The sequence below is a fragment of the Balaenoptera borealis genome, assembly GCF_965194805.1.
Source record: "Balaenoptera borealis genome assembly, chromosome: 1".
NCBI classification, from domain to species: Eukaryota; Metazoa; Chordata; class Mammalia; order Artiodactyla; family Balaenopteridae; genus Balaenoptera; species Balaenoptera borealis.
In genome coordinates, this window is record NC_138860.1 from 45,810,078 (window position 1) to 45,837,657 (window position 27,580).

At 35.6% G+C, this 27,580-nt stretch overlaps 1 protein-coding gene across 12 annotated transcripts in view; it reads right to left on the bottom strand.

Moving 5' to 3' along the window:
• Positions 1 to 203: 203 nt before the first annotated feature.
• The window catches only part of SWT1 (SWT1 RNA endoribonuclease homolog), a 106,899-nt gene continuing 79,522 nt past the window's right edge, over positions 204 to 27,580 (bottom strand). For 7 of the 12 annotated variants that reach the window (XM_082401514.1, XM_082401507.1, XM_082401512.1 and 4 more), the window contains 3 exons: positions 23,940 to 24,006; positions 20,093 to 20,157; positions 204 to 6,533 (listed from right to left, as the gene is read on the bottom strand). In XM_082401514.1, coding sequence (XP_082257640.1) covers positions 6,404 to 6,533; positions 20,093 to 20,157; positions 23,940 to 24,006 — 262 coding nt within the window. In that variant the 3' untranslated portion in view covers positions 204 to 6,403. The other 5 variants (XM_082401517.1, XM_082401518.1, XM_082401515.1 and 2 more) reach the window with 5 other exon arrangements.

Sequence of the window (27,580 nt, forward strand, 5' to 3'; positions counted from 1 at the left end):
AGAATGCAATACCAATGTTTATTGGAATGGAGTTGCTGAACAGTAACATGGCTGTGATTTTTATTTGATACACTGTTTTTAAATACTTTGACTTCTTGGGAGTATATTTTATATAGCAAAACACTCAATATTATATTAATAACAGTAAAGAACAGTGAAGTATTTTATCTTCTAAATAATTCCTATTTTTTATTTATCATTAAAAAAACAATCCTAAATGGCAGCCCTTGATTGTAAAAAAAAAAAAAAATTACCTTAAACTGTATTGGGTTTATGAATGCAGCCTTTATCAGAACTATGTTTTTGTTCAGTTTTCCTATTCATATGGATAAATACTGGTTGGGGTGGTGACTTGGTATCTAATGTGTAATGCTACACATATAACTTACGGTGCCAAAATTAGAACATCCTAATGCTTGCTGCTGATGCAAACATATTAAAGGTACTTTGCAGGAAATCCTTGCACCTTGGGATTACTATCCAAATGTTGTTGTGTACTCATTCATTACTAAAAGTTTTGGGGGGAAAATTTTTTTTTTTTCAGTAAAAATGAGCTTAAGGTATTTGTGGGAAAATAGTTAACTGGCATCTTACATCTGAAATAAGGACTGATGTAAAGGGGGTTTTTTGGTTTTGTTTGGTTTTGTTTTCTCTGGGAAGACAAAAAGAGGCACACAGGAATCTAATGAGCCAACTGGGACAACATGACTATCCACTGGCTAACCTGGGTGAGAAGAAAATTAGGTATTTTTTTACAAATGTTCCACTGGGACTTTGACCCCTTATTATTTCACTCATCTATCCCACAGAGAGAACCAACAAGAAAGGAAATCAGTTCGCCTGGTAGCTGTGTAGTTCCTGACTATCACTGGTTTGGTTCTGGACTAAAACTGGGTTGGCAGATTTGAATTTGCCTAATATGATGAATATTTTTAAAATAGATCTGTATATGTTCTATTTATTTAGCACAAGGAAATAAAATTTTAGTGGGGGGAGTCAGTGTAAAATCCTTGAAATCACTTCTCAATTCCTATGTAACATGCTTAATGCAATAATATGTGGGAATACTTTGGGTCAAAGTTTACCTCTATTACCATTGATGCCAAACAGGTAGTTTGGTAGCTAAAATTATATTCTTTAAGTATGTTTTGAATATAAGAAGGTTTCATAAAGAAAAAGATAGTGCTCAGTGACCAGTTCTGTTTATCCACATTTAAAAGGTAATTTTTTTTTTTTTTTTGAGGCAAGGAGAAAATAGCATAGCCTCAGCATAAATTAAAGAATTTTTTTTTTAAACCAGTATGGGTTTTGGAATAGTTTAGAAATGATATTGGTAATAACCACTCTTGTAATCAATAGTAATAACGCACGAAACATACTAGACTAGATCCCTAAAAAGAGTAGCAAAACTATAAAATACCTGTTTGAATTAACAAAACGATTATACTCAAGCATAAATCACAATAAATTCTTTTATTGTGATTTTCAAGGATAGGGTTTTGATTTTTGGCTTCTAGTATGTCTTAAATACTTTACCATTTTCACTGTTTTAGAATTCCTTACATAATCATATTTTAGGAAAAGACCTGGATTTGGGAATATAATTAGTGCTTAATATATTAGGTGTACACCCTATAATCCCTCCAGATCTCAGAATTCTTAACTTAAAACTGAAGTAGGCAACGGAGAAAGTCCCTCTAGGACATTACTGTAATTCCAGAGTTGCCTTTAGAAGGCTGAGTCACAGAAAACACGGTCTCTATAGTATTAGTCAATTTTTTGTAACCTACTTGTTTCAAAAAAGGATTTGAAGAGTCTCTCATTGAGACTTAAGATACAGGGTAAATTAACTGAGTGAAAAAAGAGGAGGAAATACCAATATATGAATCGAATATATCAATCTCAAATACTTAGTAAGGCCAAGCCACAAATTTGGTCCTGTTAACAGGAGACCTATTAAATAAATTATCTGAAGGTTAAAAAGCAATTACTGTGAAGCATCAGTTTTCTTAATAAGACCAGAAGTTTCTTAAGAGTCTTAAAAATGATAATGATACATTGAGCAGTAAGTAGAGTACATAAAGAGAGGGATGTACTCAAGTGCATATCATGGGTTCTTTAACTTACTTGTTACTAGCACAATGGCCAATAAAGTACTTAGGCTTCACTGTTAGGAGCTCAGTGCTCTATTGGGGGTTTGAATAAGGGTGAGAAGCAAAAGCTCAGTTATTAAGCTGAGTATATACAGGGTTGATATCTTGTGGAAATACAAGAATAGATGGCTACACATTTGCTCAGAGAGAACAACAGGACTAATACAATTTTAGCCTGGAAAAAGGCACACAGAATACCAAACTTCAGTGAGTGAGAGACTGAAACCTCTTAAGAGATGAACTGAACTGTCCTGCAAGTTAAGAATAAGAGTTGCCAAGTTTGAAGGCATCTATCAAATGTAATGGTGGTCATCCAATCAATAATTAACAGGGCCAGCTATCCATTAAGGCTACTCTCAAATCATGATAGTAAGATATACCTTCTGCATTATGCAAGTGTTGTCTCTATCTTAACCAAAAGTGGTGCCAAGTCCTTAAAAGGTACAGGCTTGAAAGAAAACATCTGATAAGGGATTTGCATCCAGAGCTCTCTAAGCTCAATAAAACAATCCAGTTTTCAAATGGGCAAAAGGTTTGGAACAAGACACTCCACCAAAGAAGATAAATGGAGTCTAATAATAACATGAAAACATGCTTACTGTCAGATCATTAGGAAAATGTAAGAAGCAAAATGACAACTGGAGCTCTCAAATTGCTGGAGGAATTACAAAATTGTAAGGTCAGTTTGGAAGAAGTTTGACAGTGTTTTATAAAGTTAAATATCCTATGACACAGTAATCCCATTCCTAGGTATTTATCCAAGTGAAATGAAAACGTGTTCTTACAGAAACCTGTGTATGAATATAGCAGCTTTATTCATAATCACCGAAAACTGAAAATTCAAATATCCTTCCAACTGGTGAATGAACGGAAGGGTGCATCAGTACAATGGAATACTGCTCAGGAATAAAAAGCGAAGTCCTTATTGATAAAACAACACGGATGGACCCTCAGAAGCATCATGCTAAGTGAAAAGACGGCTTCAAAAGCCTCCATTTGCGTAGCATTCTGGGAAAGAGAGCTACATGGCTAGCAGACACATCGATGGCTTTCTGAGATGGGGATGGGAGTTGCCTACAAAGGGGCACAAGGGAATCTCGAGGGGCAATGGAACTCATTACTTGAGTGTGCTGGTGATTATGGGATTGTGTTTGACAAAACTCAAAACTACAGTCTTACACTTGAAAAAGTTTTGTCTTTCTAGCTTAACCAAACCTTTAAAGGAAAAGCCTTTTTAAAAAAGTCTAGGACATGTCAATGTTTTACCTGACTAGAAATCACTTCAGGGAACCGTTCATCCCCACTGGCCATGCAAGGGTTATGTACTGAGTTAATGTAGTTCAGCCGATAACCATTAGTCTACAATAGAGTTGTGAAGGCTAGGATATTGAATTTGGTTTGTAGTTAGGAACACTGAGCCATGTTGGTAGCTGAGATTTGAGTGTCTTATATTGCCTTACCTTCTAGGTTCATAGCTGTAAATTCTGCTCAAGCTCATGGAGTTGCTTATTTTCACTGGAGTGGGGTTTTCTGTTGTTTGTTGGCAAAATGGCTTAAAGAGCCACCAACTGGGAGGGAGACTGGACTGTCAGTCCAATCTAAATCAGAAAAGGAGTATGGGTGGCAGCACTTCCTAAGTGGAAGATGCATTTCATTATTCAATAGTGAGGTACATTCCCTCTAAGAAGAAAAAGGTAACTTCATCCCAACGCACATGGTAGGGAGCTAAAAGGCTCCAATAGATAGGTGGGCTTGGGGAGATGTCACATCAGGAGTATGAACAATGAGAGCTAGGTTCTTAAGGGAGACCACGACACTAAATAATTGTGGATCAACCCTGAAAGGGTGAAAGGACTTATGTTTTAAGATGATGGCTAAAAGATCAAGGAAATAAAGTTTTCAGGTTTGTCTTGTGTCCCCTGTCTTTCATATGACAGGCAAAGGCAATGACAGGAAAGTGAAATTAATCCATCTATGAAGTTCCAATCTGTGCAGTCCCAACTGCCCACTGCAGGTCCTAACAGGAGGACCCAGTAGGGCACAACAGACTCTAAGTCTTTAGCCAACTTTTCTTTGGCTCAGAATGCTGGAAGAGCTGTGGCCTGGCCAAGCCAGAGGACCCTCCCTGGTCCTTTCCAGAAGGAAATGGACTATCTCGTGGAAGTAAGCTGGAAAAGGCTAGTGTAAAATGGTTCCAGGAACTTTGCTGTCATAATCCTCAGGGATGCTTCTCAGGAAGTTATCACCAGCTCCTCACTAAGGCAAGACTTTATGTAGACAGCCCTTGTCCTCATGGGACCTTTCCCATCAGTCCCTTCTGGTTCATGGCATGCTTATGAAGCTTCTGCCCAAAATATAATAGCTATGTATACTGAATGGAGATTTTAAAACCTGAAGTTCTAAAGATATGATCATTTCCCATGAAAACAAACTTATCAAGGTGGGGCTTATGATCCTTATGTCAACTGAGTTACTCCAATCCAGAGGGGAGACCCAGAAAAGAAAGAGCAGGGGATGGGAGGAAAGGGATCCCTCAACTCCCACACTGGACTGTTAGAAAAAAAGTATAAATTAAAGTTTAAGATAAGAAAAGAAGGCAACAAAAAGAAGAAAAAAACCCAAAAAAACCCTGACATTTCAAAGAAACAAACACTAAAAAAATTTTAAAGAATGTCTTCTAAAGATAAAAATAAGACTAGAAAGTTAAAAAACATTTTCACATATCAAAATAAATATTTAAAAAAGGTTGAAAAGTGACAAATTAACAAAGTGAAAGACACATAGATTAGGATAAAATTAAAATCCACACGCATAGGGTGAAATACGTATAAGTATTCAGATGATAGGAGTGAAAAGAAATTTCCTAAAAAGAGAGGAAAAGGGAGGTAATGAAGCACAGCAGGGAGCTCCCTGGCGGTCCAGTGGTTAAGGACTCTGCGCTTTCACTGCAGTGGCCCGCCGTTCAATCCCTAGTCAGGGAACTAAGATCCTGCAAGCTGCGACCAAAACAACAACAACAGCAACAAAAACAAAGCAGAGCAAAACTCAATAACAACTAGAAGCAGCTGAGGGATAAAAGTCTGAAGAAATCTTTGATAGGGGGAGGGGATGCTTTCTTGGCTCCTCAGGGAGGAAAAGGAAAGAGGCAGACAGCAGAGATGCTCTGGCAGCTTCTCCTACCCAGGCTCATACCCCTGAGGGCACTTTGAGCCCCAGGAGGAGGTGTGGCTTTCTAAGCAAACAAAGCTCATCGGATCCTTCTTCCTGCTAGTGAGCATCCTGCATAGTTCTCTTTCATTGGAGGTTCACTTTTATAATCATACCTGTATGCAGTTTAGAAACAAAATTTGGAAGTAAAATGAAAAGCAAAATCACTAAAAATAATTCACTGCTTTTTTAAAAAAATAAATTAACATTTATAATAGAATACCAAATTAGATTTAATCTAATGTATTAACAAAAGCATAATACACTTTAGTAAACAAGGATTTCCAACTTACGGTATAACTAAATAAGAAGTCAGTTAAACACTTGGTTTAGCCAGGGGCAAACACCAGCCACTGCTACCTGATAAATCCATGCTGTTTCACATTTACGAGGACACTGAGCAGAGGGGTCTCCCTGTTTTTCCCATGAGAAATGCATTGAAAAGTGACAAGGCCAGGGAAGAAAAGAGGCCACTGTAGCAAGTTGGAGCTGAAGTCAAAATTCTACTTCCCTTACCTTGGGGGAAGTGGAAGGGATACGTATTACTTCACCAGGTCTACATGGAAGACAGTTTGATCATAAAATAGCCCAGGGTAAGATTTCTCTTGTGGAATATGGTGAGCATGGTCATGTCCTAATTCTTTCTTGAGGTTTGGAAACGTCTCTGGTCACAAACCCATATTTATTGTTGAGAGAGACGCTAACACTGTGTCCTGGGCCTTCCTCAGATGCCGCAGTGGCTCTTGCCCTAAGATGACCAAAAAGATGGCTCTCCTTTCCTTAGACACACTGGCTCAGTATTAGGAGTAGAGGTAGGGAAGTAAAGTCAACTTCAGACGAGTTGAGTTCACAGTTTATCCCACAATGGATGCATTAGAACCTCAATGTGACTGTCGGTAATAGGCAATCATCTTTTTGTGCCTATGAGACATTGACATTTGAGACATTTCTTGCAAGTCTCCCGGGTTTGGCACAAAAGGTTGAAAGCTACTCTGTTGTTCTTGAAGACAGATGCAGTTCCTTCTAAGTTACAAAATCAGCACTTAGGTTCTATAGTTGAGCATGTCTCCACACCATCCCCTGTTTTTGGCCTCCGTATAGACGGAGGCGTTGCACTGTTGCATGGTATGTTCCATCTCAACCAGCTGGCGGCATCCGATGGTTAACTTTTCCCTAGGGGATAAAGAAATTTTATATCACTACAAGACAGCTAGTCAGATAAATGAAAAAAATCTTAATACAACAGGAGAACACTGGGATTTGAAATACATTATTTGATATTTGAGAGCGAAATGCCAAAGTTATGGATCCTTAGCCCAAACCAAACAACATGGGAGGATAAGCACTTAGCAGCACGGGTTCGCAGACAGTCAGCATGGAGATGATTCTGGTGCAATTCCTTAATTCAGGAATAGAGGTTCCCATGGCAGACCTGCTGTCAACAAGAATGCTGTGGAGGAGATCACATATTTTTGTTTGATTTGGCTTGGGAGTCAGAGAACAGGTAACCTGGAGGATACTAAGAGGGCGCACCTCCAGACAGGAACAGACGCTGGCGACGGGACAGGACGTTGACAGAGCGCCAACTCTTACAGAGAACTGTCAAGATAGGTAACCTAGCCATTAACAAATGCATACTAGATAATTACTCTAACCCAGAGGTGGGGAAGCAGGGAGTAAAGGCCTGATATCTGTCATGACTACTCACAATTTTATCTAAGATGAAGCCCGGCTGGACTCTCAAAAGCTGACAGGAGGCCTGCAAGCTGTGAGATCTTTAAGTTATCGGTTAGAGCACCAATCCATTATACATGGTGTCTATAGAGTTCAAATCTCATGGAAACCTATTTAAATCTACTGAGAGATGGTCTACATAAGCTCACAAAGAATAGCCAGTACCCAGTACAGCATCTGATATATAAGGTGTTCAAGAAATGGCAGTTAGGAAAATTACACTGTTACGACTTCTTTGGCTTCTAAGATTGCTCTGAGCCATCTCCAGAGTGTTGGGGAGGACTACTAGCTACCTTTTCACACTACCTCTCCTCTGCCCCTCCACCCCCATGGATCCCTTGATGTAGGGTACAAAGGAAAAAGAAGTCAATCAGAACTCAAGGACTAGGATGAGAGCTAGTAGCGGCAGCAAAGTAAATACACTATATTTTGAGCAGCCTCACTTCCTGAAGACGCGTGGCTTCCCGGGGCTGGCTAAAACCTAACTTTTGGCTTTGTGTTACTCTAGTCCTCTTTCCTGTATTTAGAGTGCTTAAAATCAGTGTTATGTTGTTGCCAGTTCTTTACGACTGCTCAGAAAATGATTTTCTGAAGACCCTAAGAGGTCCAAAATTGGAGAGATGTAAAATGTTTTCTTATAAACTTGAAAATGAAATAAAAAGGGCAGGCCCCTATTCTTGTTCTTGGTTACTTATTCCACATGTGGAAGAAAATTCCTTTAGTAACTAGACTTTTAATCTATTTCGATGTCTTTTCTTTTTCTTCTCCTCTTTTTTCCTCCTCTCATAGTTAAGAGGAGAGCCCTATCCCCTCTTTTCATCCTAATGGCATTTCGTTTTATTTGTGGGAGTCAGCATTCTGACAATGGATTATCACCTACAGATTTTGTTTCCTGCATCAAGTTGTCATTGCTGGCTGAGGAAAGTACCAGGTGTTTTTCATCACATGTGTTGGGTCTATACTGGACTATGAAGATAGGAATTCTTGAGTTCCTTTTCCCTGCGGATTATATGTAGAATGGCAGAATATCAGATATGGCAGAATATTAACACTTTTGTCTACCATTCTGTAGCATCCCCAGTGAATCATCTCACCTTGCCTTTCACCTCTTGGTGATGAGATATTTACAACTGAGAGAAAGGCCATTACATATTTTGATATCTCTTAATTGCTAGAAAGTTCTTCCTTTACATTGAGCCTTAAAAAAATACCTATCTGACCTGTCTGCCTAAATTAAAACAAAACAAAAAGTTGTTATCCTTATTTCTTCCAATAGTACAAATATTTTATGTCCCTTATAGTGACCCTATTTCTCTTTTCCAAACTAAACAATCCCAACTCCTAATCCTTTCTGGAACAAAGCTCAAGACTGGAGGTTGCTTCTAGTTCTGCAATTCTATATTGCTCATGAAACTTCTAAAGAACTGCCGCTGTCTTTCTAAATTGTCCTATTATGAGTATCAAACTTAATTTGACCAAATCTCAGATGGGTCAAAATAACTGGAAATTTGATCAGATCAATTAAAAAATAATTCCAGTGGTTATCTGACTCATTTCCATAGCTAATTTTGTCAAAGTGGCATGGCAGTAGTGAATTTAAGTGCCCTAACTCCAATATTTGATGCAGTTTTTCCAAAATCCTTTTTAGGTACAAGAAAAAAGTCTACAATGGATATCTGTTTTACAACTCTCTCAATGTTTCTATACATTTGCAATGTGCATCTCAAATAAAGGAAAAATGGAATACAGTGTAGTGCATATAAAAACAGTATACAAACAGTTTCTGATTCAGAAGGTCCGGGCTGGAGCCTTAGAGTTGGCATTCCTTGCAAGTTCCCAGGTGGTGCTGACACTCAGGTCCAGGAACCACAGCTCTAATGTAATCTAGAAGATACTACCATGGAGCCAATTCCTGGAGTCAGAAAGCAGTAATCCCTGAAAGCACCTGCCGGAAGGAAAACAACGCTGCTCCTGATACACATGCCTCAGGCAGCACGTTATCTGGATACGCCAAGTACTTTATGGAGCTGATGTCACAAACTAATGTGCATTTCACATAGAAAAAATGACCTTAGAGACTTGTCTTGCAAACATGTCAGAACATTCTGTCAAACAAAGTGAATTAAATACTGTTCCTAACTTACTTCTCATATATGTAGAAGATATCACATAAGATATTTGTTTGGTAATCTGTTTGATAACCTTGTTATAATTTACCATCCTGGATTTTCTGAGCAAACTCCTCATCTGCCCAGGGTAAGCAGTGCTCAGACCCCACTGGCAAGAGCAAAAGCTATAACAAAGAACCTACAAACTACAGAAGACAGAAAACACTCATTTATACATATAAACACCAAGGTTCTACTGTGTCATGGAATTCAACTTTTGATCAAAGTTACTTTCAATCTGAAACCTTAATTACTTGCTTTATCAGAACCTACAAAATAGTTTTCTGTTCTTGAGCTACTTAATTTCCTCCCTATTGCAATAAATATGGTGTTGGGCACATCAATAGCCTTTTCCTTCACAAGGAACACTTTACAAATCAAAAACAAAGATTAGCAAATTCAGACAATCTAAGTAACTGTCTTTGCCAAGTTAAATCATTCTTCTGTTTTCACCTCTGAGTCACAGGGAAACTCTGCTACCTCTTATCTATTGTGTTTGGCTCTGTGTCTAGTATAACTTACTGAAACAAAAAGAACCTCTGTCTTCTGGCAGCTTACATGAGCTGTGGAGTACACCAGAGGCTAATATGGGAGGGACCACTCACTGAAAATATGGCAAATAATTTCAAAACAAACAACAGAGTAACAAATCTAAAAGCTAATAACCAAAAGCCCGTTGAACAGCAATCCCCATTTTCCAATGCATTCAAGATATTAGATGTATTTGATTTCTCTTAAAACTCACGCTTTTAGGATATAAGAGGGAGCTTATTAATTAATATCATAATTCAAATCCCTGGCATAGTAAGTGGAAGGAAAACAAAGAAGAGAAAAACGGGTACTACCACTTTAACTTTGAACATTCAAGCTTGACCCTTGCACCCCTCACCCCTGCAAAAAACAAACAAACAAACAAACAAAAAACCAAAACCTCCAAAGTATTTAAACAGTAAGCTGAAGTCAAAATAATTTTAGACATTTGATTGAAACCATAATGCAAGGGACTCTGTCCTCCAAGTTATATATGGTGAGCTTTCTACACCTTCAAAAGTATCACTAAGGTTGGAAGACATTGTATTTTTGATACAAATCTCATGTACACAAACCTTTAAATGTGGATTATCTGTAAAGATATATAAATAAGAGTACAACTGATTAATTGAGAGTCTGAATATCAGGGTAAAAAACCATTTTCACCCCCAGCTACAACAGATAATGCATGCCCCACTGGCTTCAGATTTTCTTAGAAAACTTATTTTAATCTAGTGAGTGAGTGAATTTTCATAGTTGTGCTGCCTAGTAACATTTGTGTATGATTATCAACCCTAGTGTCTTGATATCATCAAATATATTTATCAATCTAGAGTTTTACCAGTAGAAGCACCTTGATAATTAACTTTGTCACCATGTCTGCTCATACAATTTTATAGCTACACAAATATATCTGCAAATTACAAATGGCAAATAAACTGTGGTTTAGTGATACAGTGGCACATTACACAGCAGTGAAAATACCATCAGTTCTGTTACAGCTCTTGTTTAGAACACAAGAATTTGTTGCAACACCATTGATACATTAAGGAACAATTTGAGCACAACAAAAATTTCGTATTTTCTTATACAGGATTTCAGCAGTGAAAAATGCTAGATGAACAGAGAAAACTACACTGCAGCTGAACCAAACTGTTTAGGAATACACACAATACACACATGCATGTACTTCAAACACGTACCAGCTACCTCAGCTTTCCTCCTGTTATGAGCCACATCTCTTCATATCTGGTGCTACACCCTTATATCCAATTTCAGATTCTACCACATCACACTAATCCACAGGCTACAACCTTTCCTATGATCACGTCCATAAGCAAACTTCACCTTCTTTTAAAGGTAAAGTGTCAGATTTATTTTAGGACTTATGTATTTTTTAACCATTTAACATGTGTAAAACTGTGATACTATTTAGATTAGGTTCCTATCTTTTTTTCAATGTCCCTTATTAAGTTTTTGAGTGACGTACCCCAACTCCACCTTTTCTATGAGACCTGTGGCTTTTACTGCATGAATTTGCATAGTTCAGTATGCAGTATGCAATTTGCATAACAGTGATACTTAGGAACACATATGTCATGTTATAATAGAACTGAGTGTAAACTTGACTATTGCTCCGTGCCTCAACATGGATGAATCTCAATGTTGAATTAAAGAACAATACGAAGAGGGCAGACAGCAGAAGCAAGAAGAACAATTCTGCAGCCTGTGGAAGGAAAACCATATGCGCAGAAAGACAGACAAAATGAAAAGGCAGAGAACTTTGTATCAGATGAAGTAACAAGATAAAACCCGAGAAAAACAACTAAATGAAGTGGAGATAGGCAACCTTCCAGAAAAAGAATTCAGAATAATGACAGTGAAGATGATTCAGGACCTTGGAAAAACAATGGAGGCAAAGATCGAGAAGATGCAAGAAATGTTTAACAAAGACCTAGAAGAATTAAAGAACAAACAAACAGAGATGAACAATACAATAACTGAAATGAAAAATACACTAGAAGGAATCAATAGCAGAATAACTGAGGCAAAAGAACGGATAAGTGACCTGGAAAACAGAATGGTGGAATTCACTGCTGCAGAATGGAATAAAGAAAAAACAATGAAAAGAAATGAAGACAGCCTAAGAGACCTTTGGGACAACATTAAGTGCAACAACATTCGCATTTATAGGGGTCCCAGAAGGAGAAGAGAGAGAGAAAGGACCTGAGAAAATATCTGAAGAGATTACAGTTGAAAACGTCCCTAACATGGTTAGGAAATAGCCACCCAAGTCCAGGAAGCTCAGAGAGTCCCAGGCAGGATAAACCCAAGGAGAAACAGGGCGAGACACATAGTAATCAAATTGACAAAAATTAAAGACAAAGAAAAATTATTGAAAGCAACAAGGGAAAACAACAAATAACATACAAGGGAACTCCCATAAGGTTAACAGTTGATTTCTCAGCAGAAACTCTACAAGCCAGAAGGGAGTGGCATGATATATTTAAAGTGATGAAAGGGAAAAACCTACAACCAAGATTACTCTACCTGGCAAGGATCTCATTCAGATTCGACAGAGAAATCAAAAGCTTTACAGAAAAGCAAAAGTTAAGAGAATTCAGCACCACCAAATCAGCTCTACAACAAATGCTAAAGGAAATTCTCTAAGGGGGAGACACAAGAGAAGAAAAGGACCAACAAACACAAACCCATAACAATTAAGAAAATGGTAACAGGAACATACATATCGATAATTACCTTAAACGTGAATGTAGTAAATGCTCCAACCAAAAGACACAGGCTCGCTGAATGGATTACAAAAACAAGACCCATACATACGCTGTCTACAAGAGACCCACATCAGACCTAGGGACACATACAGACTGAAAGTGAGGGGATGGAAAAAGATAGTCCATGCAAATGGAAATCAAAAGAAAGCTGGAGTAGCAATACTCACATCGGTTAAAATAGACTTAAAAATAAAGAATGTTACAAGAGACAAAGAAGGACACTACATACTGATCAAGCGATCAATCCAAGAAGATATAACAGTTATAAATATATATGCATCCAACATAGAAGCAACTCAATACATAAGGCAACTGCTAACAGCTATAAAAGAGGAAATTGACAGTAACACAATAATAGCAGGGGACGTTAACACCTCCCTTACTTCAATGGACAGATCATCCAGACAGAAAATTAATAAAGAAACACAAGCTTTAAATGACATAATAGACCAGATAGATTTAATTGATATTTATAGGACATTCCATCCAAAAACAGCAGATTACCCTTTCTTCTCAAGTGCACATGGAACATCCTCCAGGATAGATCACATCTTGGGTCACAAATCAAGCCTTGGTAAATTTAAGAAAACAGAAATATCAAGCATCTTTTCCGACCACAACGCTATGAGATTAGAAATCAATTACAGGGAAAAAAACGTAAAAAACACAAACACATAGAGGTTAAACAATACGTTACTAAATAACCAAGAGATCACTGAAGAAATCAAAGAGGAAACCAAGAAATACCTAGAGATAAAAGACAACGAAAACACGATAATCCAAAACCTATGGGATGCAGCAAAAGCAGTTTTTTGTTTTTTGTTTTTTATAAAGGGAAGAACTATTTTTATTTTATTTATTTATTTATTTATTATTTATGGCTGTGTTGGGTCTTCGTTTCTGTGCGAGGGCTTTCTCTAGTTGTGGCAAGCGGGGGCCACTCTTCATCGCGGTGCGCGGGCCTCTCACTATCGCGGCCTCTCTTGTTGCGGAGCACAGGCTCCAGATACGCAGGCTCAGTAGTTGTGGCTCACGGGCCCAGTTGCTCCGTGGCATGTGGGATCCTCCCAGACCAGGGCTCGAACCCGTGTCCCCTGCATTGGCAGGCAGACTCTCAACCGCTGCGCCACCAGGGAAGCCCGCAAAAGCAGTTTTAAGAGGGAAGATTGTAGCAATACAAGCCTACCTCAAGAAACAAGAGAAATCTCAAAAAACCAATCTAACCTTACATCCAAAGGAACTAGAGAAAGAAGAACAAACAAAACCCAAAGTTAGTCGAAGGAAAGAAATCATAAAGATCAGAGCAGAAATAAATGAAATAGAAACAAAGAAAACAATGGCAAACATCAATAAAGCTAAAAGCTGGTTCTTTGAGAAGATAAACAAAATTGATAAACCTTTAGCCAGACTCATCAAGAAAAAGAGGGAGAGGACTCAAATCAATAAAATTAGAAATGAAAAAGGAAAAGTTACAATGGACACCACAGAAATACAAAGCATCCTAAGAGACTACTACAAGCGACTCTATGCCAATAAAACGGACAATCTGGAAGAAATGGACAAATTCTTAGAAAGGTATAACCTTCCAAGACTGAACCAGGAAGAAACAGAAAATATGAACAGACCAATCACAAGTAATGAAACTGAGACGGTGATTAAAAATCTTCCAACAAACAAAAGTCCAGGACCAGATGGCTTCACAGGTGAATTCTATCAAACATTTAGAGAAGAACTAACACCCATTATTCTCAAACTCTTCCAAAAAATTGCAGAGGAAGGAACACTCTCAAACTCATTCTATGAGGCCACCATCACCCTGATACCAAAACCAGACAAAGAAAATTACAGACCAATATCACTGATGAATATAGATGCAAAAATCCTCAACAAAATACTAGCAAACAGAATCCAACAACACATTAAAAGGATCATACACCATGATCAAGTGGGATTTATCCCAGGGATGCAAGGATTCTTCAATATATGCAAATCAATCAATGTGCTACACCATATTAACAGATTGAAGAAGAAAAAACAATATGATCATCTCAATAGATGCAGAAAAAGCTTTTGACAAAATTCAACACCCACTTATGATAAAAACTCTCCAGAAAGTGGGCATAGAGGGAACCTACCTCAACATAATAAAGGCCATATACTACAAACCCACAGCAAACATCATTCTCAATGGTGAAAAACTGAAAGCATTTCCTCTAAGATCAGGAACAAGAAAAGGATGTCCACTCTAGCCACTATTATTCAACATACTTTTGGAAGTCCTAGCCACTGCAATCAGAGAAGTAAAAGAAATACAAATTGGAAAAGAAGAAGTAAAACTGGCACTGTTTGCAGATGACATGATACTATACATAGAGAATCCTAAAGATGCCACCAGAAAACTACTAGAGCTAATCAATGAATATAGTAAAGTTGCAGGATACTAAATTAATGCACAGAAATCTCTCGCATTCCTATACACTAACAACAAAAGATCAGAAAGAGAAATTAAGGAAACAATCCCATTCACCATTGCAACAAAAATAATAAAATACCTAGGAATAAACCTACCTAAGGAGGTAAAAGACCGGTACTCAGAAAACTATAAGACACTGATGAAAGAAATCAAGATGACACAAACAGATGGAGAGATATACCATGTTCTTGGATTGGAAGAATCAATATTGTGAAAATGACTATACTACCCAAAGCAATCTACAGATTCAATGCAATCCCTGTCAAATTACCAGTGGCATTTTTTTACAGAACTGGAACAAAAAATCTTAAAATTTGTATGGAGACACAAAAGACCCTGAATAGACAAAGCAGTCTTGTGGGAAGAAAACGGAGGTGGAGGAATCAAGACTCCCTGACTTCAGACTATACTACAAAGCTACAGTAATCAAGACAATATGGTACTGGCACAAAAACAAATATAGATCATTGGAACAGGAGAGAATGCCTAGAGAGGAACCCATGCACCTATGGTCAACTAATCTATGACAAAGTAGGCAAGGATATACAATGGAGAAAAGACAGTCTCTTCAATAAGTGGTGCTGGGAAAACTGAACAGCTACATGTAAAAGAATGAAATTAGAACACTCCCTAACACCATACACAAAAATAAACTCAAAATGCATTAAAGACCTAAATGTAAGACCGGACACTATAAAACACTTAGAAGAAAATATAGGAAGAACACTCTTTGACGTAAATCAACAGCAAGGTCTTTTCTGACCCACCTCCTAGAGTAATGGAAATAAAAATGAAACTAAACAACTGGGACCTAATGAAACTTAAAAGCTTTTGCACAGCAAAGGAAGCTGTAAACAAGACGAAAAGACAACCCTCAGAATGGGAGAAAATATTTGCAAATGAATAACGGACAAAGGATTAATCTCCAAAATATATAAACAGCTCATGCAGCTCAATATTAAAAAAACAAACAACCCAATCCAAAAATGGGCAGAAGACCTAAATAGACATTTCTCCAAAGAAGACATACAGATGGCCCAGAAGCACATGAAAAGCTGCTCAACATCATTAATTATTAGAGAAATGCAAATCAAGACTACAATGAGGTATCACCTCACACCAGTTAGAATGGCCATCATCAGAAAATCTACAAACAACAAATGCTGAAGAGGGTGTGGAGAAAAAGGAACCCTCTTGCACTGCTGGTGGGAATGTAAATTGATACAGCCACTATGGAGAACAGTATGGAGGTTCCTTAAAAAACCAAAAATAGAATTACCATAGGACTCAGCAATCCCACTACTGGGCATATACCCAGAGAAAACCGTAATTCAAAAAGACACATGCACCCCAATGTTCACTGCAGCACTATTTACAATAGCCAGGTCATGGAAGCAACCTAAATGCCCATCGACAGACGAATGGATAAAGAAGGTGTGGTACATATATACAATGGAATATTACTCAGCCATAAGAAGGAACGAAATTGGGTCATTTGTAGAGACGTGGATGGATCTAGAGACTGTCATACAGAGTGAAGTAAGTCAGAAAGAGAAAAACAAATATTGTATATTAATGCATATATGTGGAACCTAGAAAAATGGTACCGATGAACTGGTTTGCAGGGCAGAAATGGAGACACAGATGTAGAGAACAAACGTATGGACACGAAGGGGGGAAAGTGGCGGGGGGATGGTGGTGGTAGGATGAATTGGGAGATTAGGATTGACATATATACACCAATATGTATAAAATAGATAACTAATAAGAACCTGCTGTATAAAAAAATAAATAAAATAAAATTCAAAAATTCAAAAAATAAATAAAAACAAAATAAGCCTTGATTCCCCATTCATACCATCTGAGAGGGTCCCTTTAAAGATGGAGGCTGATGAAAAATTTGAAAATGGCTATCACTTGTAGAATATATGACCACCATTATTGTATGTAATTTTTGTTTGTTTTTTGGCTGTCTTTCCTCCCCATCCACCAGCCCCCTTCCCCTCCTTTAACATGAGCTAAAGGGCAGAATGGTGTGATGGGAAAAAGAAAAGAAAAATTTTGGTAAAGTTAGTATTTTGATTAGAACCCTAAATACTTCTTTATACATTACTAGTTTCGAAAATAAACTACGAGAATCTTTGGGGAGAAGAATTTGTCAACAGATTATCAAGATCTTTTAAGATGTTCATATTCTAAAGAAATAGAAACATGGTCAAAGATTTCTGCAGATACTGAACACAGTATTACATAAAGTGGTTTAAAAATGGAAATATGGTCAATGTCCAACATTTAAGGAAATACTTAACTGAATCATGGTACATTTAGACAATGTAAGTATATATAGACATTAAAAATGATGCTTGTTGAGATTCTGGTTACAGAGGTGTGGGTTATTGAGGTTTGTTAAGTTGGAAAATAAATAGTATACAGAACCATATATATACAGTATAATCTATATAAAAGTATATTAAAAACTGAAATTTATCTGCAATTTCTGCATTTTTATAAGCATGTATTATATTGATTACATAATAAAATTTTTAAGTAAAAACAAACAGACAAACAAACAAACAATATGGATCAATGGAACAGAATAGAGAGCCCAGAAATAAATCCACACACCAATGGACAATTAATCTTCTACAAAGGAGGCAAGAATATACAGTGGAGAAAAGACAGTCTCTTCAGCAAGTGGGGTTGGGAAAGTTGGACAGCCGAATGTAAACCAATGAAGCTAGAACACACCCTCACACCATACACAAAAATAAACTCAAAATGGCTTAAAGACTTAAATATAAGACAAGACACCATAAAACTCCTAGAAGAGAACATAGGCAAAACATTCTCTGACATAAATCGTAGCAATGTTTTCTTTGGTCAGTCTCCCAAGGCAACAGAAATAAAAGCAAATATAAACAAATGGGACCTAATCAAACTTGTAAGTTTTTGCACAGCAAAGGAAACTATAAACAAAATGAGAAGACAACCTACAGAATGGGAGAAAATATTGGCAAATGATGCGACTGGCAACAGCTTACTTTCCAAAGTATACAAACAGCTCATACAACTCAACAACAACAAAAACAAACAACCCAATCGAAAAATGGGCAGAAGACCTAAATAGACATTTCTCCAAAGAAGACATACAGATGGCCAGTAGGCACATGAAAAGATGCTCATCATCCCCAATTATTAGAGAAATGCAAATCAAAACTACAATGAGGTACCATCTCACACCAGTCAGAATGGAAATGGGTGTGGAGAAAAGGGAACGCTTTTACACTGTTGGTGGGAATGTAAATTGGTGCAGCCACTGTGGAAAACAGTATGGAGGTTCTTCAAAAAACTAAAAGTAGAGTTGCCATATGATCCAGCAATCCCACTCCTGGGCATACACCCAGACAAAGCTATAATTTGAAAAGATACATGCACCCCTGTGTTCACAGCAGTACTATTTACAATAGCCAAGACATGGATACAACCTAAATGTCCACTGACAGATGAATGGAGAAAGATGTGGTATACACACACAGACACAGAGACACACACACACAATGGAATATTACTCAGCCATAAAAAAGAATGAAATAATGCCATTTGCAGCAACAGGGATGGACCTTTTAAGTGAAGTAACTCAGAAAGACAAATACTGTATGATATCACTTACATGTGGAATCTAAAATATGACACAAATGAACATATCTTTGAAATAAAAACAGACTCACAGATATAGAGAACAGACTTGTGTTTGCCAAGGGGGAGGCGGGGTGGGGGAGGGAAGGATTGGGAGTTGGGGGTTAGCAGATGCAAACTATTACATTTAGAATGGATAAACAACAAGGTCCTACCATATAGCACAGAGAACTATATTCGATATCCTGTGATAAACCATAATGGAAAAGAATATGAAAAAGAATATATATATATATGTATAACTGAGTCACTTTGCTGTACAGCAGAAATTAACACAACACTGTAAATCAACTGTACTTCAATAAAATTTTTTAAAAAACCCCAATATGGGTTGGGGGTTGGGGGCAGGGGTTATGGGACTGGAGGGCAACTCTGGAAGGGTTAAATGGGTACTTAATCCTCATGAATTTGTCTGCCTTAGCCCAGGATTGAAGGGCTTTACACCTATACCCTGTGCATACAAGAATCAGATTTATACTACTTCCCCCTTCTTATTACAAGTCAATGCTATAAAACAAACCATATATATATATATATACACATATATATACGTATATATCCCCACTAAGGAGAAAATGGGAGGGAGGATACAAATAAGGGTGGGTAAAGGTCTACTTTATCAAATGAATGGCAGGCATCTGAGTATTCTTTATACCAGCTGTTCTTCAAAACATAGACTGGGGAATGTAGACTCTTTCAAAGGGTCTGCGAGGTCAAAGCTATTTCCGTAAGACTAAGACGTGATTTGCCTTTTGAATTCTCGTCCTTATGAGAGTGTACAACAGTTTTCCATAGATATGTAACACGGGATTATTGAGACTAAATGCAAAAGAAGCTATGAGAATCTACCTGTCTTCTATTAAGTCAGACATTAAGAGATTTGCAAAAATCTCTTACAATGCCATGCTTGTAAGTAATATTTTGTGTTTGGGAAAAATTATTTTCATAATTATGTTACTTATCATAACATGTAATTAGCTGTTATTTTTAAATGAATATTTTTAAATTTCTCAATTCTAATTTCTAATACAGTAAATATAGATAGATAAGACCCACATAAGCAAAAGCTCTTAGGGGTCTTCAGTATTTTTTTAAAAATATAAAAGAGCCTTGATGCCCCAAAGCTTGAGAACCACTTTAAAACTGAAACTTGCTATGTGCATACACACATACACACACAGCTCTTACGTATGTATGAGATATTTCATATTTAGAAAGGTTAAAAAAAATCATAGTTTAGTGAAGACGTAAAAAGAACCCTTCAGCACCACCACCAAGTGGTGCTATACATGGTAAAAGCGTGTTACACTGATATATCTACACACAGATATGACTTACCGATACTCAGCCTGTGAAACACAATCATAAAGTTCCTGGGCAGTAAATTTGACATTTTTATTTACCTGAAAAGAACCAAGATATAGCTATTTAAAATGCATATTAAGTCAAATGAGTGGTGAGAGCACAATCAGAATGGCCCATATTCTGAGGGAGCAGAATGTCAAGTTTCTAGTTTTTGCATAAAAAGGACTAAATAATAACAATTAGAAGATCAGTGACCATAATACTAACACTGAACTATGTGTAAAAATATTAGTCCTATTGTTACAACTTAATCTGTTCAGAGAACCAGAAGAAGTGAGATGGTCCTGGCGTTAGTGGGAATCTCAACAAAGCAGATGATCATTTTATACATCAAATGGACAGAAAAAAATGTGTAGTACATAAAACACTAAATTCTACCACTACTGGCTCTTATCAACAGATTCATGCATCAATTAGCCTAGCCCTAATGTACTTATTCAATATTTATTTTTCTGGGAAAAGTAAATAAGTTGTTGAAAAAAATTTTTTAACAGCTGTACTTAAAAGACTACAGTAGATTTGGGGTCCCATAGGTAGACTACTGTAAGCAGAATCAGCCAGCTCTTGTTTATTTCATGAACAATAGAAATAATTCAAGCCGAAAGAAGAAGTTAAATATTCAACTCTAACAACATTTGAATACTATGATTGACCCTCCTGAAAGTTATTACTGAATAACTTTCATTTAAACACTAAGGTTATAAACTGTGTGGAAAGATCTACCTGTTTAGGAAAAAGTCTGATTTATAGACATTTTCTAAAGAAATGTGTTTTTCAGACTACTGAGGTCTAAGTATTTAAACTAGTATGTTTAAGTTTATAAATATTACCATTCAGAGACAATTTACAACACTATAAATATAAAAGTCCTTCATCATACAAAAACTTGTTGTGGCACACATGTGGAGAACACACTGAAGGAATCCTGTTATTTCTTGAGACTTACCACTGATTTAGGCAGTATTCTACTTAAGTTGCAAGGAAGAATCTGGAAATTTGTAGAAGGAATTTCTTTTTATCAGATTACTCAAGATATAACCTAGTGTAAGTTTTTAGAAATTCTGTATTAGTGAAGGGAAACTAAATGAGACTATCTTCTATTCAATCTACTTTTAAAAATACTCAAGCTATTATTAGCCGTATGCAGTTTTTTGATGAGGAAAAATGTTCCCACCCAGATTTAACTAACACTACTTTAAAGATTTATATCATGAAAGTCTTCTATAGATTTTAGGGTTTTGCTTATTTGCAAAAGTTCTATGAGCTTCCTCAGTATTTTCATAAGGTCACCGTATTTGTATAGAAAATGTTCCATTCACTGAAGGTTAAAAACACATGGTTTTTAAATATAACATTTGAAATGTATATAATCCTAAATTTTCACTTAAAATTAGGATTATATATTTATATACAATTTAATGTTATTTAATTATACATAATATTTACTATTATATTTAATGATTTATGAAATTGGTGTATAATTGATCATGATTAATTTTTTAAGTACTTTATAAATACTTTTTATTAAAAGAATCTTCCAAAAATGTTCTAAAATATACATGTAGAGCTAACTTATCGACCAGTCCAATTCCTATTTCTTTACATGTTCTGCCCTGGTTTCAAGGGCCTTTGACATTTTCACTATTGCCCCAACATGCTAGGACCTATAATGTATCCAAACTTAGGCCAGCAAATTTCAACAATCAACACTTCAGATCTTTGATCAGAAGATGAATGGAATAATCTATTCTCTATCAACTGCTAAGAAAAATCAGCTGAAGAACTGATTTTGAACCTGATATAATATGAATACAAAATAGTTTTTGAAGCCATTAGTAGATTTTTAGCAAAAAGTATCTAGATTTATCTTTACTTTAAAAAACAATCATCCACGTATATTTAGACACTTATCCCAGAACGTGGCTGGAGTGTGTGATGTGGCTCCAGGTTACAGCAGATGACTTATAAAGTAGGCAGTTAATCTACAACTAATAAAGGAAAACTGAAACACAAATTCATGACATACATCACAGGTTCTAGCCTGAAATATACCATTTCATTCTATTCATTAATTTTGATACAAGACATTTTAAATTACTCATATTGGGACATTTTAAATTACGCTATTAAATATCATTTAATAATTCCCAGAAAACAAAGAGCTAAAAGATGCCTCCGTCAGTAAACGTTAGAGTTGTGACTGTAAATGGATTATGGAATTGTTGTCGTTAATTCTTAGCTGTACTATTTACAGTGAACGCCAAATATCAGAAATGACTATATTATTTTTAATTCTTAAAAAATCAAGATCAGAAGGCAAAGGTTAAGTATAAAAATAGCCAAACATCTTAAAAAATTTAAATGGTTGTATCACTGTTTATGATGTGAGACAAATATATCCAATGTAGTAACCGGTATTGGGGAGGAAGTTCTGCTACGAGAAATACTTTAAAAATTTGGGACTCAGATCCACATAGTCTTATAAATAGCAAGGTGGGTATTTTCTCCTAATGCTCTCAGCAACAGAAAGCACTAAATCCAACGAAGACCTATATATCAGATTTTTTCAGGATATGTGATTTTAAAATTGTCCCCATTGTTTCCACAAATATATTTTTATTGAATTTGAAATTCAGAAAGTATAATGAAATAATTATTTCACTGAATCATCTCAAAAGAGATGATTTAAAAAGTACATGTAACTTTTAAAAAGTACATGTAAACAACCACTCTTTCCTTAAATAAAATAAGTAACACTTACTGAACACTTACTCTGTGCTTGGTACTGTTTAGAGCACTTTATATATATTAAGTTGTTTAGTCTTTAAAGAATAGCTGTAATTTATCTACTTATGTTATTCCCATTTTACAGATGAGGCAACTGAGGCAAAGAGAATTAAATAACTCATCTAAGATCATACAGTTAATAGGCGGCAGAAACCAACATTTGAACATGAGTAGTTTGACTTCAGAGTCTGTGTTCTTAGTCACTAGGTTCTTAATGTAAGATGTGGCATAAAAAAGTTAAATAAAAGAGCTAACCAGGAATAAAAGTGAAGAAATATATTTAAAGAAGTTTGACTCCATAAGAAAAGTGACACCTGAAAATATGTCATATTCCTTTATTTAGAGTATTTTAAAAATTAAACACACACACACTTAAAAAGAAAGAATATATGGGCACGTGGGTAAAGAACTTTAGGCAAATAAAAACTGAAGGTCAACAGAATACTTTCCTTGGATCAACAAGGATAAGAAAAGCATGCAGATTAATTTACAAAATACACTGGAGCCTCACCAGAACTTTAATTCCAGGGTCTACGCTGCTGCTATGGAGGAAACTAAATTATAGCTTTCTTTTTCAGTAATCAGTAGTTCTCAACCGGAGGTGGTTCTTCCTCCCTAAGGGCCATCTTGGTATGTGAGTGGGGTGCGGTGGGAAGATATTTTTGCTTGTCACACTGACTGGGGGAGCTACTGGCATTTAGTATCTGAGGAGCAGAGATGTTAAAGCATCCTGCAACGTTCCACACAATGAAGAAATGACCTGTCCAAAATGCCAACAGCACCCCTAATGAGAAACAATTCTGTGTTGGAGAAAGTGTATTATAGGTCTCTACTGTATGTTTTTACTTAGAGAATGAAAAAAAAAACAAAAAAAAAAAACTGACTGTCACTGGCAAACTTCTGTGGCATTCAAGAATTTAAAGCAAATATCAATTAAATAGCATTTGATTACATTTTAGAACACCTATGTTTGTTTATATTAAAGCTTGATTATAATGGAAATATGATAAACATTTAAAAATATTTCTCCTACCTCATACTTGATTAGGAAGTTATAGAGGGTCTCAACATCTTGATAATTACTATTGGGTGCCAAAATCCTAAAAAATAAAATAAAAACAAAGGAGGGGGAATGAATGATTTAAGAAAAAACAATACCTTGAACTTTTTTCCCAGCACATGTTCATACTGTGAGAGATACCTTATTGTATAATAAGCTTATTAAAATGTTTACAACCTTTTGGGGGTTTTATTTATCAATTACAGTTATAAAACCATGAGCTTACTTCAACAAATATCGATTATCAATTGATATCAAATATCAAATTATTAAAAGATTTTTGTTTACTTATATTAATATTTACATCATCAGTTAATCAACAACCATTAGCATTCTAACATGAAATTATAGTTCACATTTTGAGTTACAATGATATAGATTTTTCAAAAGGTAGGTAGAAATGTAAAGTACCTTTACACTCCTTATCTTTTAAGCTGCAGATAAAGCTTAAAGATTTTCCACAAAAATGTGCAACCAATCCAAGTGGACAAATGATATAAACTATCAAACACATAAAAAAAAATCCTAATAAAGATTCTGTGACTAAATTCAAATAATACTGTTTGAACTAACAGCGTAGCAGTTGATGAAAAAGCATTAGTAATCAGACTGTGTCAGGTGTTAGAAATAACACTGACTCATAAAAATAACATAAAAACATAAAATGGAAACAAGAAATAAAAAGGAAATGGAAGACCATGTTTCTCCCTCTAGCGGTAAAGTATTAATTCTCATTTTCTTATACTAAGTATTTTTTTAATTCTTTCAAGATGAATTTTTTTTCTTTTGAAAAAAGGGAAAGAAAAGGGAAGCAGTCCTTTCATTATGGTAAAGTGGTTAAGAGCAATGTCTGCCTGGGTTCTGTGTTCTTGAGTGAGTTCTGTGCGACTTATTTGCCTTATCTGCTAAATGAGGATGGTGATAGTCTTTACTTCATAGGATTATAGTGAGAATTAAACAAGTTACTGTAAAGTCTTTATAACAGTGTCTGATATACAGCAAGTACTATATATATATGTATATATGAAATAGTAACAATAACAACTATTACCATCTAATGCCTAATAGTTTCAAGCCACAGAATAAGTGCATGATGATTTAACGAATGAGAAATCAATCCACCCCAATTAATTCTTAAATTCCAAGTGCCTTTTAATTACAACAGTGTCTCTAGGTTCTCACATCCTTGCCAATGCTTGATGCTGTCAGATATTAGAGTTAACTGATCTCAATAAACTTAATTAGATCTTTAAACAAGTTGGCCCTCATCAGACTTGTGGGAGAGCTTTTATAAATAATTTCTCAGGATATAGTCAAATTTTTAAATGGGTCATACTCTTTTGGAGGAGACACATACAGAATATCTTTAAGAACATACAAATATCTGCCTATGGGTCTTCCCTGGAGGTCCAGTGGTTTAAGACTCTGTGCTCCCAATGCAAGGGGCACGGGTCTGATCCCTGGTTGGGGAGCTAAGATCCCGCATGCCTCACGGTGCAGCCAAAAAAAAAAAACAAAGAAAAAAAATCTGCCTAAAAATGTTTCATAGAAAAAATTATTCTCCCAACAAGTAATTTTAAGACACAATCTCAATACCGAAAAAAAGAAAGAAAAAACAAGAGGATAAATACATTGGAGAGGGTCCATAAATAATCTGTTTTCAAATATGAGAACAAAGCTATATAGATAAGCTAAACCAATCTTCTAGAAAAGCAATGGAAAAATAGTGTGTTCCAACTTTGTAACCTAGTGTAAACAAACTATAAGCAATGTAGAATAATTTACACCCATTCTTTTTTATAGCTTTGGAAATAATCCAAACTGTCCATAAAGAGGGTAAAAAAAATAGATAAAACAAGATGTTTTATAAGAGACCCTTATACATTTCAAGCAAAGTACGCTCTTTGCCAGAGAATATAGTTAACATTTCTCTGTCCTGAAACACTTTGCAGAAAAGCTAGTTTTAGGTAAAATAGTCATTTATCTATAGCAACAAGTCATAGCCATAGTATGAAATAAAGAAAACAATTACATCATCCTAGTTTTCCAATTAGCAAAAATTGAAAAAATTTTAAACTCCCAGCATGGTTTTATTTTTTTAACAGTTTTACTGAGGTACAGTTTACATACATAAAATTCACTCATTTTAACAATTCAATTATTTTTATAAATAAATTTACTGAGATGTACAATGATGTACATTGTACAAACTTAAATACTTGATTTGAAAAAATTATCACAGAATTATATTCTAATGAAAAAAGGCTTATTGGGATGTCAGCATCATTCACAAATATATTACTATTATAATCAGAATAAAATTGTACATGTTATTTTTTAAAACAAGGATACACATTATAGGATTTGTTATAAAATTTGCTACTCTTAAAAATGTTTTGATTCACTGTACAGTAGAAACACAGCACTGTAAAACAACTACTATACCCCAATTAAAAGAAAAATGTTTTGAGGTAAATTGAGCCCCAAGGAGACTAGACAATATTTATTAAAATATACTCAATTTAGGGTTGAATTTAGACTTCATTATGTCCAATGAACTTTGAGTTTATGAGAACGGAATTTGGCCTGGTATAAACAAAAACTGCCAACTTTTACTAACTAGAAGTACAGCTTGTTGAAAATACACAAAAAATGAAATGGAGAAAAATGGTTTATGGACTTTCATGCCTTAGTAATTCCCCACACAAAAATTCTTGAGAGGTCAGCCTTCTCTAAAGCTTTCTCATTTCTTTTTAAAATACCAGCACAAAGACAAAAGACTCTTAGTATGAAAGTCCTAAAATTACCCTTCAATGGCAACTTTTAAAAAGAATAATAGAAAGAATTAGCCCTTAGAGAAAATGGTCATTTTTTAATTTATAAATATATCCACATCTGTTTTTCAAGAGAAATTCATAACAATCAATAAGTATATATCAAATGTATACTATTTTCTCAAATGTATATGATACTAAGAGCTATGGAATATAAAAGAAAATTAAAAGACATGGTTGCCTATCTTCAAGTTGTTATAATCTTGAAATTTCACTTTAGAATTTTGGAATCAGAATTAGGAAATAGACTGAAGTAGGATTTAATCTGCAGCTCGCAGATTATTTACAAACCAAGTTGATCAAGTTACCTACTTTTCTGTACCCCAGCTCCTCACCTGTGAAATGAGGAGAAAGTAGTATTTACTGAATAAGGTTATTATATGAAGTAAATAAAATAATGTATGTAAAGTACCAAAATGTTTATTAGCACAATGCCTGGCACATGTCAATAAATATTAGGTGCTATGAAAACCAGTTTTCAGATGTAGAAACCAAGGCTCAAGGTTGTAAAAAACTTGCCCAAGATTACAGAGTTGTGGTAGGTACCTAAATCTCTATTGGTTTGACTCTGGAGTCCATGCGTTTTCCACTAACAAAAAAGGATAACCCTCACATCTTCTTGCCTTAAATGATCTTATGAAATCAAATGAAATAAAGTTCTTTAAAATCTTTTAAGAATTTCATATGTAAGCAGAAAAAACCTCTTTAATTTGCCTTGTATCAAATGCTTCTTTCAAACTATTCTGTGTATGTTCAAACACCAAATCTTTGTAGTTGTTA